Genomic DNA, 17,441 nt, shown 5'->3' on the forward strand with positions numbered 1-17,441 from the left:
TACATCTGTTATGTCATCTCTGAAGAAGACTCAGTCATACATCTGTTATGTAATCTCTGAAGAAGACTCAGGACTACATATGTTATGTCATCTCTGAAGAAGACTCAGGACTACATATGTTATGTCATCTCTGAAGAAGACTCAGTCATACATCTGTTATGTCATCTCTGAAGAAGACTCAGTCATACATCTGTTATGTCATCTCTGAAGAAGACTCAGGACTACATATGTTATGGCATCTCTGAAGAAGACAAGCCTACATCTGGTATGTCATCGCTGAAGAAGACAAGCCTACATCTGGTATGTCATCTCTGAAGAAGACTCAGGACTACATCTGTTATGTCATTTCTGAAGAAGACTCAAGACTACATCTGTTATGTCATCTCTGAAGAAGACAAGCCTACATCTGTTACGTCATCTCTGAAGACTCAGGACTACATATGTTATGTCATCTCTGAAGAAGACAAGCCTACATCTGTTATGTCATCTCTGAAGAAGACTCAGGACTACATATGTTATGTCATCTCTGAAGAAGACTCAGGACTACATCTGTTATGTCATCTCTGAAGAAGACAAGCCTACATCTGTTATGTCATCTCTGAAGAAGACTCAGGACTACATCTGTTATGTCATCTCTGAAGAAGACTCAGGACTACATCTGTTATGTCATCTCTGAAGACTCAGGACTACATATTTTATGTCATCTCTGAAGAAGACAAGCCTACATCTGTTATGTCATCTCTGAAGAAGACTCAGGACTACATATGTTATGTCATCTCTGAAGAAGACTTGGGCCATGTGATGCTGGGTGTTGCTAGAGGCAACCATCGCACTGGCTCACTGTCACACTGGCATGGCCTCTCCCGACCAATCCCTTGTATCCTTTCCCTGACAGCCCCTCCCCTCCCTGTGATGTCAGAGATGGAGTACACGCCCACAGACCCATCCTGGAAGCCCACATACACACACAGCTCCTCACTCACAGCCAGAGCTGTGGGGGTCTTACACAGACACAACCTCCCCAGTCTCCCCCCGTCAGCCAGCCGTACCACTGCCAGCAATGGCTTAGTGTGCAGGTCACAGGCACAGCCATTATCCTGGGCAGGGGGGTGGCAGATGTAGACAGCGTAGCGTCCAGAGTCATCCAAGCAAACTTTGAGCACTGGACCCTGGGCCTTGACCCTACACAGCCTGGCATGGGGCAGGTCCAGCAGGGTGATGAGGTCATCATCAGTGGACAGCAGAGCGAAGCTCCCATCAGACGACATGTGGAAGACCTGTGGCTGGCACAGGAACATCTGGGGGAGCAGAAACTGTTGGCATACCGTCTCCTCTATCACCTTCCATGTGTAAACAGACCCAGAGGCAGCCATCACGATCACAAAGTCTGGGTGTTCCGGCAGGGTCCGGAAGGCCACGACCGTAGAACGTTCATAGCGTTCTGAGCACGAGAAGCGCTTACTGACGGTGCCAGACCACAGGCTGACGGCGAGCAGGTCGCCATGACGACGGCCTAAAAGGAAGGTGCTCTCGGGTGAGACCTGGGCATCAGCCAGGTACAGGTGAATGTTACAGACCACGGCCCCACTGGCCAGCTTCCACACCCTGGACAGGCCGTGCTGCGACACACACACCCCGATGTGACCGTTAGAGGTGATCAGAACCTCTGTAGCTCTGCTGCCATGGATACGGTGGAGGTTCTGTCCCGTGTCGCTCCGCCACACGTAAACGTCCTCCCCTGAGAGGCTCACAAGATGGCTGCCGTCTGGAGAGAGACACAGCTTCTCCACGGGGCCGTCGTGCAGGAAGTGAGTCTCTGGACCTCCTGTCTGTAATCTCCACCTCCACAATATCTCTGAGCCGTCAATCACATAGAACCGCTCTCCCATTGGCTCCAGCACCACCTCCCTCACCCCGGCCCCAGTTCTAGGGACCATAGCCGCAGCACATATTACATCTGAGTCCCACGTAGTGAGGTGGCCATTTTGTGTGACCACGGAGAGGACAGACTCCATCTTGAGCAGTGAGAGGGGTTGGGAAGGACTGCCAGCATCTAAGGACAGGACACACTGACCAGTGGTCATCCTCCACACCAGCACAGAGGGACAGGCCTCTAGCGAAGCCAGGATGAGTTGTCCGTCCTGGGTTAACAACGCCTGAGAGAAGACCTTCCCCTGTGGAGCTCTGAAATGGTCCCACTGCTCCCAGTCACACGTGTCCCAGAGAATAATCTCCTGGGTTTTACACACCAGCAGAATACAACTCTCTTCTGATAGGTCTGTATTGATGAACTCAAAATGGCTGCTGCCACTACAACACTCTTTTAGGAGTTTGGGATCTGTTTTGGTCGCTACGCACCATAACAATACGTGCCCTCTGCTGTCCACACACGCCATCTCCCTCTCATCCTCACTGAGTATCACAGCGATAACTGATGACTCTGCTGGACTGGAACAGATAGCAGAGAGAGTGCCTCCAGATGTGTCAAATATAGACACTGTGCCTTTCTCCTGGCCACAGTACACAAACTGACCACTAGGGGGAAAAGACACACTCCTCACAGTGTTCTGGCACTGCAAACGGGTGAGGAGACGGCTGGTGGAAACTTCAGAAACACTCACATAGCTCAGACCTTTCCACCACACACACATCCTGTCATCACACATGATAAACCCTTCAACTATGGTACTGGAGTGTTGGTCTGAGTTGGACTCCTGTCTTTCTAGACTCAGTACATCCTGAAAACACGTTGTCCCAGTCACATCCCACAGGAGCTGTGTGTTGCACTGAGTTGAGAGGAGGATGAAAGTCCCACTACCCCGGACACTTACAAACCTCAGCGCAGGTTCACAGCTCAGTTTCAGTTCCTCTGCCTCTCTACCCCTCCACACCAAAGCAGACCCATCACTCTGTATGACAACCACAGTCCCAGACACTGTCCCCGCTGCATCTGTAACAGGACACTGTCTGGCCTCTGGAAAAAGACACTGTGTGGAGGGTACAGAGGAGGGGGCAGGACTGAGCACCACTCCTAACCCGCTTCCCCTCTTCTTGATCCCCTGTGTCACCTCCTCAGCATAGCCCTCCAGCTCAGGACAGAGCCCTAGGAAAGGAAGCAGCCTGACCTTCATCACCATGGACAGCTCCATAGGGGAGTTCCAGAGGAGACAGGCTGAGTCCCTCAGAATGCCCGCCAGAAGAGCTCTCTCCCTGGGGAAGATGAGCTGGGACGCCCCCTCACTTTCCCAATCCTCCAGCAGGGTTACCAGATCCCCGAGGAGCCCCGCCCTCAGCATAGCCTGATGGAACTCCAGTGACATCATCAGACCTCGCCCTAGCTCCTCCAACCTGCCACTCTCCTTCAGGTGATAGGGCAGTTCCAGAAGCTTGCGCAGGTTGACTCGCACATGCTCAGAAGAGGGGGAGGAAGAGGATGAGGAGGGTCTCGAGTTAAACACATAGGGTTGACCAAGAGGTTGCCTGTCAATGTATTTTTTCATTCGGGCAGTGTCAGGGACAGGCCCAGGTTGGTTGAGTCCTGTGTTCTGGCTGATGACCAGTGGTTTGGCTCTACCGTAGGCCCAGCGACCATTAAAATAGTCAGCCATCGCTGTGTGCATCTCCTCCCTCATCTCCCAGGAGCTCAGGTACCTCTCACACACCACCAACCCAAAATGTCTACTGACCCAGAATAGAACATGAGACCCTGCAACACTCCTCTTCACCAGAAACCCCTTCAGATCCAACAACAGCCTCTCCACTTCCACCTCAGGTACCCTAAACTTGGAGGGAGGGGGCTCACTGGCCGAGACGTACCCAGCAAGCACCGCGTCATCACTGGACAGGAGGTCAGAGAGCTCAGCCTCTGTGAGTCCGGTCCTGGAGAGGGTCAGGTAGCTCAGGGCTCGGGACACCAGAAACAACCCATGTTTCTCCTCTAGGTGAACCAGAAACACTGTGATGCTGGAGTGGACACCCACAGGGAGGGTCTCATCAGTCACCTCTGATGCTGAGAGAGAGAGAGAGAGAGAGAGAGAGGACAGAGAGAGAGGGAGTGGGAGAAAGAGAGAAATTAGCTCCAGATATATAGAGATAGATGTGTTTATACTGTGTTTTTGATGTGTACCTGAGGTCCACAGCGAGGCGTGTCTATGCAGGAGGCGAGCGTAGAGGGTCAGAGGGCAGGAGATGAGGGCCATGTTCATGACCCCCTGCTGTCCTGACGTCACTCTCCTTCCTGACCCCTCCAGGAGGGCTGCCAACATCCTCACACACCCCCTCCCTTCCACCGGCCCCAGCTCCACACTCACACAGCACCTTGAGACACCAAAAACTGCAGAGGAGGATTGTGGGAAATGGATTTCAAGGGTGTGGAGGGTATTGGTTCGGGTGGGAGAGATGGAGAGCACGAGTTTGATGTTGGGAGGGAGGGGGGAAGGGAGACACTTGATGGTTTGGGGTCCGGAGACGGTCCAAGCTTGGTCTAGGCCGTCAAGGATGAGGACCAGGGGCTGTTTAGGGGTGGGACAGAGGGAGAGAAGGGAGGAAAGGTTATGTCTGAGCTGGGGGAGGGTAGGGTTAGGATCTCTGCTACTGGGCTCAGGGTTACGGTTGTATCTGTGGGCTATCTGGTGGCACAGGCTAGAGAGAAGGTGTCTAGGTGAGAGATTGACTGACAGACTGGTGAACTGGATAATCACCACGGGATCCATGTCGCTCAGCCATGACCTCACCTGCAGAAGAGAGGAGAGAGAAACAGGCTGTTATGTGGCGCTGCCAATCAGTACACTCCCAGTCATTTGGGATGGACCCTGCAGATCTCTTCTAAAGCAAGATATTATTAGATATTTTAATGAATGTTGTCTGGATATTCAATGTAGCTAGTAATGTCTTATAGAAGCAACAGGTAGTTTATTCTTCCAATCACTTCTATAAGATTCTGTCTGTCCTGAGTTACTGCTCCATCTACCTGCTGTGCACAATGTGCCAGCAGCACAGTTTTCCCTGTGCACGGCCCTCCTACGACCACTAGTGGGTGTTGTGTGTCCCTCTGCTCCAGGTAAGACCTGACTTCCTCTTCCTCTGGCCGATCGTTGTCATAGAGACGGGAATAGAGAGAACACAGCTCCTCCTGCTCAGCCTGCTCTCTGGTCAACGCATCATCAGAATGAGGTGACGATACTGACTTGCCCATTCCCATGGCGACAGAGCTGTCAATCAGAGCCAGGAGGTCGGAGTAGAGCTGCTGGCAGAGACCCTCCGCATAGCTCCTCCTCCTGGCGGGGGTGTAGCCATGACGAGGGTCGCATTCCGAAGTTGTGGTGTACACCAGGAGCTGACAGGAAGTCACCAGGCTGGGCAGGAAGTGGTCACAGAGCTGGGACAGGAGGCTGTCATCGGACAGAGCCTGCGGTAGATGGGGGATGACGTTACTCCTTACCTAATACCACTGATACAAGTTCAGATATTTGTCATCCCCAGGTAGAGGTTGGGGGGAGGGTAATCAGATTCTAGATCAGTTATTAAGTGAAGCATGTACCCTGAGTGGAGGATAAGGGTGTAGGGGCGGCTCTTTAGGGGGTTGGTCTGCCCCCTCATTCTGGCCCCGCCCATTGGAGATCTTGTTGACATAGACCAGGCAGCGATTGATGTCACGTTTTGGACAATTCTCCAGAGCGAATCGCAGGTCTGTGTCGAGAGCTAGAGAGTTTTCAAAATGTTCACCTTAATAAAGAGCATATTACATACGGATCTGTTGGACACCTTAAATGTCTGGAGAGATGTGTGAAGAATGTACAATTCCTATAGATCATCTGAAATCCTACTAGGGTGATGGAGCTATTTAAAATGTCAGAGAGGTGAATATAAGTATAGTTTGTCTTTCTTCCAGTAGATGTTGCTCAACTCCCACCACTTCCTTCGCCTTACGCCTAAAGAGAGAGATGGGGGTGTGAGGTCGCCTGTTCTCTGTTGAACACAGCACCTCGATGAAGGGAACATTGAGTCATTTCACACCTTCACACCTTTCTTCAGGTGGGATGTGCAAATCTAGATTATAGAAAGATACTGGGATATCTGTTACTATGGGGACAGAGAGATAGCAACAGTGTTTTAGGTTGCTTTTGGGGGCCGAGTGTGAGTTCATGTGGCTCATTTTCTGCATGTATAGAACTGAACCACGACCTTTAAACTGTCTGGCCTAGCTGGACAGGTGGTACAACCATGTAGTTTTCATTCAGTCACTTGTCATTGGTTGAGGACTGAAGAGGAAGTCACATGGTAATCTGTACCTAAAGGGGCTATAGAGACACATGACTATAACACACACTGACCACAGACAGAGGTCATGGCTGTGGACAAACAGACTGGACTTCTGATGGAGCTACTGATCATTGGCACTGCTCTTCTCCTGACTGGTTGGCTACTGTGTGTTATGATGAGTCAGGGGCTCGGAATGTTATTTCAAATACTGAATTACATGTGAGTTGTGTGCTGTATTTTGTTGGTGCCCAAAAGTCATTTTTATTCTGTTGATCAGAATGATTGGTGGAGATTCTCTCTACTCCATAGTGGGAGATGATGTCATTCTGCAACGTGCCAATCAGGTTCATCCATAAACCGGCTCCAATGTTGTTTTAGAGAATTTGGCGGTACGTCTAACCGGCTTCACAACCGCAGACCACGTGTAACCACGCCAGCCCAGGACCTCCACATCCGGCTTCTTCACCTGCGGGAACAGCCACCTGGACAGCTGATGTAACTGTGGGTTTGTACACACTAAGAATTTCTGTAAACAGTCATAAACCGTCTCAGGGAAGCTCATCTGCGTGCTCGTCTTCCTTCAACTGACTGCAGTTTGACGTCGTAACAGACTTCAGTGGGCAAATGCTCACCTTCGATGGCCACTGGCACGCTGGAGAAGAGTGCTCTTCATGAATGAATCCCGGTTTCAACTGTACTGGGCAGATGGCAGACGTATGGCATGGTGTGGGAGAGTGGTTTGCTGATGTCAACATTTTTAACATTGTAAATAAGAATTTGTTCTGACTTGCCGAGTTAAAAAAGGTTCAATAAAGAAATATATAAAAAACAGTGCCCCCTGGTGGCAGTGGGGTTATGGTGTGGGCAGGCATAAACTACTGACAACTAACACAATTGCATTTTATCGATGGCTATTTAAATGCACAGAGATACCGTGACGAGATCCTGTCGTGCCATTCATCTATCGCCATCACCTCATGTCTCAGCATGATAATGCACGGCCCCATGTCACAAGGATCTGTACATAATCCCTGGACACTGAAAATGCTCCAGTACTTCCATGGCCTGCATACTCACCAGACACGTCACCCACTGAGCATGTTTGGGATGCTCTGGATCTACATGTACGACAGTGTGTTCCAGTTCCCACCAATATCCAGCAACACACAGCCATTGAAGAGGAGTGGAACAACATTCCACAGGCCCCAATCACCAGCCTGATCAACTCCATGTGAAGGAAATGTGTCGCGCTGTATGAGGTAAATGGTGGTCACAACAGATACTGACTGGGTTTCTGAAGCACAACCCTACTTTTATTTTTAAGGTCTCTGTGACCAACAGAATCACATCTGTATTCGCAGTCATGTGAAATCCATAGATTAGGGCCTAATGAATTTAAATTAACTGATTTCCTTATATGAACTGTAAATCTTTGAAATTATTGCATGTTGCGTTTATATTTTTGTTCAGTGTAGAATAAATACAAACTAGAAAACAGTATTTTGCTATTTAAGCCTCCCTTTGAAACATGATATTGTGCTTTTGACAATGTGAAGATCGATACAGGACTAGCCCTAGATCATCTCAATAACACATCTCGCTAACACATCTCACTCACCTGACCTGTAGTAGCCTAGGGTTGTTAGGAGACCCCCCTGAACACACTGACTCACAGCAGCCTGCAAGACCTTCCTCATCTCCTCCTCCTCGTCAACACCCGTTTCTCCTGTCTTTTCATCCGTCTGAGAAAAAGATCATCATAACCTGTGTGTGTGTGTGTGTGTGTGTGTGTGTGTGTGTGTGTGTGTGTGTGTGTGTGTACCTGGTGATTTCTCCTCACCTGTTTGTCGGGGTGCAGCTGTGTGAGAATGTGTGTCTGTCGTTGCAGGCAGAAGGACGGTGGTATTGTATTCTCGTCTCTCAGGTATGCCTTCTCTAGAGCACGGGTACTGATGCCCGCTCGCTGGCACACCTGGAGCAGCCTGTGGAACTCTGCCACCTCCACCTGGGCAGGTAAACACACAGCACCATACTGTGCCCCCACCAGAGCCTGCAGCGCCACCCACAGGACACACAGAGAAGTACAGGAGTTACTACATGTTGTGTAGGGTTGATTAGGGAAAAAGGGTTATACTAAATGTACTAAGTAGGGTGTAGGGGGTGATTTGGGACGTGGATGTGGTGCCTTACCACTAGGTAGGGTCCGTCAGAGCTTTCTCTACACGCCTGTAGTAGCTTTTGTCTAGTCTGTTGGTCTGGCCCGGGTCTGGGATCACTTGCCTCATAAGGGTCTATCACCTACATACACATGATAGAGAATCCTATTGAATCAGACCTTCCCTAGTTCACAGCAAAAGCTAGGCCTAGTATTGTCACCTGAGAGTCAACTTAACTACAATATTCTGGAGAGAGATGATTTATTATCAAACATATAGTATGACATGTATTATCGTTTACACAGCTGTAGAAATACATTTACAAAACATCAAGTCCATCTGAATACGGGTTTTGTTCAACAAGCTCATAACTCCTGCTGCTCAATAGAGATAATAACTTCACAAACACATCTTATTGCCTGAAGGAAAAATCACACTCAACACACACACACAGTCACTCAGCACCTTGTTCATACTCAACAATAACAAACCCCTCCCCTGCTCTCTCTTCATGGCACCATTGTGAGAACATCCTCTATCCCCTACCAATCAACAGTAGAATGTGTTGAGTTGAACTGCTCCTAAAGGCCGGCTTCTGTAGAGGCTTTGATCTCACGCTCCGTGCCTCTCCACCATGAGGGGTACTGAATAGTTCACCAACTGCCATGATACAGGACCAGCTAAATAAGACCTACCTACAGTATGATATAGGACCAGCTAAATAAGACCTACCTACAGTATGATATAGGACCAGCTAAATAAGACCGTCCTACACTATGATATAGGACCAGCTAAATAAGACCGTCCTACACTATGATACAGGACCAGCTAAATAAGACCGTCCTACAGTATGATACAGGACCAGCTAAATAAGACCGTCCTACAGTATGACCAGCTAAATAAGACCGTCCTACAGTATGATATAGGACCAGCTAAATAAGACCGTCCTACAGTATGACCAGCTAAATAAGACCTACCTACAGTATGATATAGGACCAGCTAAATAAGATCTGCCTACAGTATGATACAGGACCAGCTAAATAAGACCGTCCTACAGTATGATACAGGACCAGCTAAATAAGACCGTCCTACAGTATGATACAGGACCAGCTAAATAAGATCTGCCTACAGTATGATATCCATTCCAACATCAAAACAGAGGTGACCTCTCACCTTGAAGTCCAGTCCGTATGTGTGTCTGCAGTGCTCCCTCAGCCTGGGAAACACATTTTCTCTCAGAGCCCTGCGTTCCACAACAGAGTCTAGACAACACACAGGAGTTATACTTCCATTCCTTCTCCAACCAGTGTCATTCAGCACACACACAGGGGTTATACTTCCCTTCCTTCTCCAACCAGTGTCATTCAGCACACACACAGGGGTTATACTTCCATTCATTCTCCAACCAGGGTCATACACCACACACACACACAGTCAGACCTGCTGTACCTTCTGGATTAGAACACAGGTAAACCTTGATACAGGACTTGCATGATGCTGTTCGAGAGTCGTCCATGATTCTGTCAGAGGTAAGATATAAACGGAAAATAGCATCCACACGGGACCAAAAAATAATAAATGTAAACTATTTAGTAGGACCAAAGTAACAAACTTGCACAGGCTAGTAGTGAGTCCTGCCTAAACGATTCTCCCTTCCCCCCCCTCGCCCAGTCTCTCCTCCTCCTTGCTGTTCCCGTCAGGAAACTGCCTTCTGATGCTGTTCTGGATAATGAACACACTCTCTCTCAGATTCACACACTAGACAGATTTTGTATCACAAGTCTTATAAGTTTACTGTGAATAACAAAAATGTTATGAAAAGTATTTTTCCAATCTGTTTTATTATTTAACATTTGTACACAATAAATACAAACTTTTTTATTTTATTTTTATTTTTTTTACAGCCAATAATAATATGCGGAAATAATTTTGCACCTGTTCTCAATGTTGTCACCATGGCAACATTCAGAAGAGAGAAGGCCTGTTGTTCAACTACACTGATTTAGCAGCTCGGAAACATCTCCAAATCAAAACAAAATCAAATAGATATAAAAAAAAGCTCAAATAAACTAAAAGTACAGGGACACAGGACTGTTGTTTAGAGGAAGATTACAGAGTTATATTTGACCATAACAACACACACGTATTGTAATAAAAAGTGTTGGCTTGATCTGTGGGTGAAGAACAGCTTTCTGACAAGATGGAGGACATTGATGTTAACCATAAACTTCAAAACCAGTTTGATAAACGTTCTGAAGATGTAAGATAGATCAAAGAGAGGGCGTGGATTAGAGCAGACCAAACTAGCCAAGCAAAGATAGGATCGTATCCTTCCTCCTCTCGCAGTATAATCACTCTCAAAGCTCATACACCACCTAAAACTAACAAATACACATTCTCTCTACAATCATTCAATATTCTTTAGAAATGTTTCATAATTCAAATCAAATATATGTATATATATATTTTAACATTTATAACACCATTCTAAAGGAGCACCTCACCCTCCAAGACCAAATGGTTCCCTGGCTTCTGTAGAACACGATGCTGGGTCAAAGGTTAGGGGTCAGAGGATAGGGGTCAGAGGATAGGGGTCAGAGGTTAGGGGTCAGAGGTTAGGGGTCAGAGGTTAGGGGTCAGAGGTTAGGTGTCAGAGGATAGGGGTCAGAGGTTAGGGGTCAGAGGTTAGGGGTCAGAGGATATGGGTCAGAGGTTAGGGGTCAGAGGATATGGGTCAGAGGATATGGGTCAGAGGTTAGGTGTCAGAGGTTAGGGGTCAGAGGATAGGGGTCAGAGATTAGGGGTCAGAGGATATGGGTCAGAGGTTAGGGGTCAGAGGATATGGGTCAGAGGATATGGGTCAGAGGTTAGGTGTCAGAGGTTAGGTGTCAGAGGATAGGGGTCAGAGATTAGGGGTCAGAGGATATGGGTCAGAGGATAGGGGACAGAGTTTAGGGGTCAGAGGATATGGGTCAGAGGATATGGGTCAGAGGATATGGGTCAGAGGATATGGGTCAGAGGATATGGGTCAGAGGATAGGGGACAGAGTTTAGGGGTCAGAGGATATGGGTCAGAGGTTAGGTGTCAGAGGATAGGGGACAGAGTTTAGGGGTCAGAGGTTAGGGGTCAGAGGTTAGGGGTCAGAGGATATGGGTCAGAGGATATGGGTCAGAGGATATGGGTCAGAGGATAGGGGACAGAGTTTAGGGGTCAGAGGATATGGGTCAGAGGTTAGGTGTCAGAGGATAGGGGACAGAGTTTAGGGGTCAGAGGTTAGGGGTCAGAGGATAGGGGACAGAGGATAGGGGTCAGAGGATAGGGGTCAGAGGATATGGGTCAGAGGATATGGGTCAGAGGATAGGGGTCAGAGGATAGGGGTCAGAGGTTAGGGGTCAGAGGTTAGGGGTCAGAGGTTAGGAAGGTGCAGCCAGAGTGATGGGTCAGAGGTTAGGTGTCAGAGGATAGGGGTCAGAGGATAGGGGACAGAGGATAGGGGTCAGAGGATAGGGGTCAGAGGATATGGGTCAGAGGATATGGGTCAGAGGATAGGGGTCAGAGGATATGGGTCAGAGGATAGGGGACAGAGTTTAGGGGTCAGAGGATATGGGTCAGAGGTTAGGTGTCAGAGGATAGGGGACAGAGTTTAGGGGTCAGAGGTTAGGGGTCAGAGGATAGGGGACAGAGGATAGGGGTCAGAGGATAGGGGTCAGAGGATATGGGTCAGAGGATATGGGTCAGAGGATAGGGGTCAGAGGATAGGGGTCAGAGGTTAGGGGTCAGAGGTTAGGGGTCAGAGGTTAGGAAGGTGCAGCCAGAGTGATGGGTCAGAGGTTAGGTGTCAGAGGATAGGGGACAGAGTTTAGGGGTCAGAGGTTAGGGGTCAGAGGATAGGGGACAGAGGATAGGGGTCAGAGGATAGGGGTCAGAGGATATGGGTCAGAGGATATGGGTCAGAGTTTAGGGGTCAGAGGTTAGGGGTCAGAGGATAGGGGACAGAGGATAGGGGTCAGAGGATAGGGGTCAGAGGATATGGGTCAGAGGATATGGGTCAGAGGATAGGGGTCAGAGGATAGGGGTCAGAGGTTAGGGGACAGAGTTTAGGGGTCAGAGGTTAGGGGTCAGAGGATAGGGGACAGAGGATAGGGGTCAGAGGATAGGGGTCAGAGGATATGGGTCAGAGGATATGGGTCAGAGGATAGGGGTCAGAGGATAGGGGTCAGAGGTTAGGGGTCAGAGGTTAGGGGTCAGAGGTTAGGAAGGTGCAGCCAGAGTGAGACAGCAACACTGACAACAAATCAAAGGGAATAAAGTGCTATGACGTCTCCCTGGGTTGGGTTTAGGAAGGGTATATCCTCACAGGTTGTTGAATCTTCTATACGATAGGGCATATTACCCTAAAATAAACTATCATTGTTGCAGGTTTGAAATGTGCAAGCCAATCGCCGTGTGAAATGTTAGGACCTAATTTATCAGCCTGAAGTGCTTTCCAAATCTACACAACATCATATGTCAAAGTTCAAGGGTCAAACTGAAAGGTCACAAGCGAGACAAGTCAGACCCTTTCCCACATCTACCTCTTCCTCCTCAGTAACTTTAGGGGCTCAGTAGGGATGTGGTATACCATTAATTGCTTAGTGGGTAGGACGCGGAATCAAAATCACACCAACAAAAAATTATGATTGAAACAACGTAGACTTCCTGGTTTCAATAATAAAAGCTACAGTCTTAAAGTAGGAATACACAAAAAGGTGGCAGAATGCATCTCCTCTGGACATGTTGTCCCCTGGACATGTTGTCCCCTGTGGTGCAGCTCCTCTGGACATGTTGTCCCCTGTGGTGCAGCTCCTCTGGACATGTTGTCCCCTGTGGTGCAGCTCCTCTAGACATGTTGTCCCCTGGACATGTTGTCCCCTGTGGTGCAGCTCCTCTGGACATGTTGTCCCCTGGACATGTTGTCCCCTGAGGTGCAGCTCCCCTGGACATGTTGTCCCCTGGACATGTTGTCCCCTGTGGTGCAGCTCTCCTGGACATGTTGTCCTCTGGACATGTTGTCCCCTGTGGTGCAGCTCCTCTGGACATGTTGTCCCCTGTGGTGCAGCTCCTCTGGACATGTTGTCCTCTGTGGTGGTGTTGTTTTCTGCACCCTTCTCCACTTCCCTTCTTTTCGGGTGGGCCTCTGGGTTCGTTCATTCAGTCGTTTAAATACAGTCTCTCTCCACTCAACATCCCCCTCACTCAGACTCCATCAGAGAGAGAGAGACACCCGGTCCAACACATAACCAGAACAGGGGTTGATTCTGACAGGCCGTCAGAGAAAACAGGCATCGTAAAGCATTAAATGCAGATATCAGTATATATGTCTGAAGGGTAAACAGAAGCCTGACCAGGGGTTACAACCACAGCTGTGAAACACCAAACCTCTGACCCCATCTCTTAGAGCACTTCCTATTGTCTCCTCTGCACTTCCTGTTGACGACTACATATCAATGATACAAACACACACTGTTCATCAGAGGCTGAAGCTGAGGAGACTTATCTCTGTGTATGTGTGCGTGTGTGCGTGTGTGTGTGTGCGTGTGTGTATGTGTGTGTGTGTGTGTGTGTGTGTGGTGGTTACCACTGATCCATACAAACTGCAGATAGACAGAACAGTCTGTCTGAGAAGGAGAGAGAGATGGAGGGAGGGAGAGAGAGAGAGATGGAGGGAGGTGTTAGAGAACGTTCAGGGAGGATCCAGCCCCACCTCTCTCCCTCTCTCCCTTCCTCCCTCCATCTCTCCCTTCCTCCCTCCATCTCTCCATCTCTCTCTCTCTCCCTTCCTCCCTCCATCTCTCTCTCCCTTCCTCCCGCCATCTCTCCCTTCCTCCCTCCATCTCTCCCTTCCTCCCTCCATCTCTCCCTTCCTCCCTCCCTCTCTCCCTCCCTTCCTCCCTCCATCTTTCCCTCCCTCTCTCCCTTCCTCCCTCCATCTCACCATCCCTCTCTCCCTTCCTCCCTCCATCCCTCTCTCCCTTCCTCCCTCCATCTCTCCCTTCCTCTCTCCCTTCCTCCCTCCATCTCACCATCCCTCTCTCCCTTCATCTCTCCATCCATCTCTCCCTTCCTCCCTCCCTCCCTCTCTCCCTTCCTCCCTCCCTCTCTCCCTTCCTCCCTCCATCTCTCCCTCCCTCTCTCCCTTCCTCCCTCCCTCTCTCCCTTCCTCCCTCCCTCTCTCCCTTCCTCCCTCCCTCTCTCCCTTCCTCCCTCCATCTCTCCATCCATCTCTCCCTTCCTCCCTCCCTCCCTTCCTCCCTCCCTCTCTCCCTTCCTCCCTCCATCTCTCCCTCCCTCTCTCCCTTCCTCCCTCCCTCCCTCCATCTCACCATACCCTTTAACTGTATGTACAATGCTATTTCAGGTTGACATACGGATCAACTTCTACTACATATAAAATAGATACTCCAATCAGCGGGTTAGGCTAATATGAAACATTCCTATGACAACAGTAATGTACTGTACTAATCCACATTAAACACGTATGATACGACTATATATGGCAAGAACAGGGGAATCCCAGCTCACATAGCAGATAAAACTCCCTTTCATAGTAACTCTCCTCCTCAACATGTCTCCTTTTCATTCTCCTCTTCCTCCCGCTCTTCCTCCTTTCATTCAAAATGGCTGCCAGATGGGAGCAAAGTTAAGGCAACAGACAGTCTGACACAGAGGGAGAGGAGGGGTGAGCAGGGAGGGGCTGCTACTCCTTGTTGCTAGGAGACATAATCATCTTCCTTCCCTTGTTTCTTCCCAGTGCTTGGAGGTTGCGGGGAGAGAAGGGGGAGTTCGTCCCAGTGTTGGGAGGTAGGGGGAGAGAAGGGGGAGTTCTTCCCAGTGTTGGGAGGTAGGGGGAGAGAAGGGGGAGTTCTTCCCAGTGTTGGGAGAGAAGGGGGAGTTATATGGTTCAAAGGTTAGAGGTAAAGCCCAGTTCAAAGTTCAGTCACTCAGGTCTGCAGGGCAGCGCTGTGCGTCTGTCTGTCTGTCTGTCACACCAGTGTGATCTCCACCTCCTCAGTCTTCTCTGCTTTTTTGCGAGGTTTCTGCTTGGGGGGCGGGGGGGCTGCACGGACCTATGGAGCGGGAGAGAGAGAGGGAGGGGGGTGGGGCATTAAACACATATCTGATCTACATGTAGTAATGACTTTAAATCCACACTGCTTCTCCCAACACTGGCCTTGATCTACGCCTGCTGAAAGGTTGAGTATTTGGGGTGGCTTACAGGTCGTAGTTTGCTAGGGCCTCCGTCGGGAGTGAACTCTGGAGACACTGGACTCAGAGCAGAACTATGATCTGATGAGAGAGACAGAGAGAAGGGGACAGAGACAGAAAGAAGGGGACAGAGACAGAGAGACAAAATGAGACAGAGAGAGAGAGAGAGGCAGATAAAGACAGGCAAAGAGAGATGTACTCATTTTACAGTCTTACCGACTGTATGTAATTGTCATGTTACTCTTTCTTACATGTGTAAAAACAAAACCAAGCATTGGTCGCTCTCTTACTGTGAGTGGGTCCCTTGTACGTTGTGGGAGGCGGCTTGTGTTCCCCGTTGACAGAGGGTGAGCGTGGGAGGGGCGGAGGGGTGGGGGTGTCTGGGGTGGCATAGGGGCTGCACGGAGGCTGATCATACAGGGGGAGGGGTGGCAGGGAGGAGGGCAGCCTCGAAGATGGAGAGATCTGGAAGGGGGAGGAAAGATACAAAGATGGAAAGAGGGAGACAAACAGAAAGAGAGGGACATTTTGGGGTTAGAGGACAGTGTCAATCATCTTTCACAGATTCTGCATACCGAGACTTATTCATAACCATTGAAAACACAGTCTCCATATCATTGTTCTCCAGGCTGACAGACAGGAAGTGAGCCAGGCCACAAAAGTTTAGCACTCAGTCCAAACCAAGATAACAGAGCTGTTATTCTCAGAGGACTGGAGTAGTTCTAATCACACTGTTATCTACAGTAAACAACTCCTGTTAAACTCCAGGAAGGATATGACCACTCCTAAACCAATCACAGAACTAGACATAACAGCCAAACAGACACATTAATGGAATCCATGTTTCATCGTGGACCCAAATACACTACATGACCAAAAGTATGTGAACACCTGCTCAACAAACATCTCATTCCAAACTCATGGGCATTAATAAGGAGTTGGTCCCCCCTTTGCTGCTATAACAGCCTCCACTCTTCTGGGAAGATATTCCACTAGACGTCGGAATATTGCTGCAGGGACTTGCTTCCATTCAGCCACAAGAGCATTAGTGAGGTCTGGCACAGATTTTGGGCGATTAGACCTGGCTCACAGTCGGCTTTACAATTCATCCCAAAGGTGTTCGATGGGGTTGAGGTCAGGACTCTGTGCAGGCCAGTAAGTTATTTCACACCGATCTCAACAAGCCATTTCCTTATGGACCTCGCTTTGTGCACAGGGGCTTTTGTCATGCTGTAGCCACAGAGTTAGAAGCACAGAATCAAGTAACATGTCATTGTATGCTGTAGCATTAAGATTCCCCCTTTTCAGGAACTAACGGGTCTAGCCCGAATCATGAAAAACAGCCCCATACCATTATTCCTCCTCCACCAAACTTTACAGTTGGCACAATGCATTAGGGCAGGTAGCGTTCTTATGGCATCCGCCAAACCCAGAATTGTCCGTCGCATTGCCAGATGGTGATTCGTCACCCCAGAGAACGTGTTTCCACTGCTTCAGAGTCCAATGGCAACGAGCTTTAAAACCAGTCCAATGCGTGTCATTGCACATGGTGATCTTAGGCTTGTGTGCGGCTGCTCGGCCATGGAAACCCCCAGCTCCCAACAAACAGTTCTTCTGCTGACGTTGCTTCCAGAGTCTGGAACTCGGTAGTGAGTGTTGCAACTGAGGACAGATGATTTTTACGCACTTCAGCACTCGGCAGCCCTGTTCTGTGAGCTTGAGTGGCCTACCACTTTACGGATGAACCGTTGTTGCTCCTAGATGTTCCACTTCACAATA

General features: G+C 49.2%; 2 protein-coding genes across 3 annotated transcripts in view; both read right to left on the bottom strand.

Moving 5' to 3' along the window:
* Nucleotides 1-767: 767 nt before the first annotated feature.
* LOC139382744 (NACHT and WD repeat domain-containing protein 2-like) lies at nucleotides 768-9,976 on the bottom strand. The gene is made up of 9 exons (XM_071126861.1): nucleotides 9,867-9,976; nucleotides 9,591-9,679; nucleotides 8,452-8,559; nucleotides 8,102-8,311; nucleotides 7,880-8,003; nucleotides 5,540-5,700; nucleotides 4,970-5,407; nucleotides 4,127-4,733; nucleotides 768-4,009 (listed from the first exon to the last, which is right to left on the bottom strand). Exons 1-9 carry the CDS (start codon nucleotides 9,931-9,933, stop codon nucleotides 768-770), a joined length of 5,046 nt encoding a protein of 1,681 aa, XP_070982962.1. The 5' UTR covers nucleotides 9,934-9,976.
* A 5,220-nt stretch (nucleotides 9,977-15,196) lies between these two features.
* The window catches only part of LOC139382931 (F-BAR and double SH3 domains protein 2-like), a 120,879-nt gene continuing 118,634 nt past the window's right edge, over nucleotides 15,197-17,441 (bottom strand). The window contains exons 18-20 of one of the 2 annotated variants that reach the window (XM_071127206.1): nucleotides 15,953-16,127; nucleotides 15,673-15,743; nucleotides 15,197-15,523 (exon numbers count right to left, since the gene is read on the bottom strand). In XM_071127206.1, coding sequence (XP_070983307.1) covers nucleotides 15,440-15,523; nucleotides 15,673-15,743; nucleotides 15,953-16,127 — 330 coding nt within the window. In that variant the 3' untranslated portion in view covers nucleotides 15,197-15,439. The remainder of the gene's footprint in view (nucleotides 15,524-15,672; nucleotides 15,744-15,952; nucleotides 16,128-17,441) is intronic. The other variant, XM_071127205.1, reaches the window with a different exon arrangement.

This window comes from Oncorhynchus clarkii, chromosome 24, assembly GCF_045791955.1.
Source record: "Oncorhynchus clarkii lewisi isolate Uvic-CL-2024 chromosome 24, UVic_Ocla_1.0, whole genome shotgun sequence".
Taxonomy (NCBI): domain Eukaryota; kingdom Metazoa; phylum Chordata; class Actinopteri; order Salmoniformes; family Salmonidae; genus Oncorhynchus; species Oncorhynchus clarkii.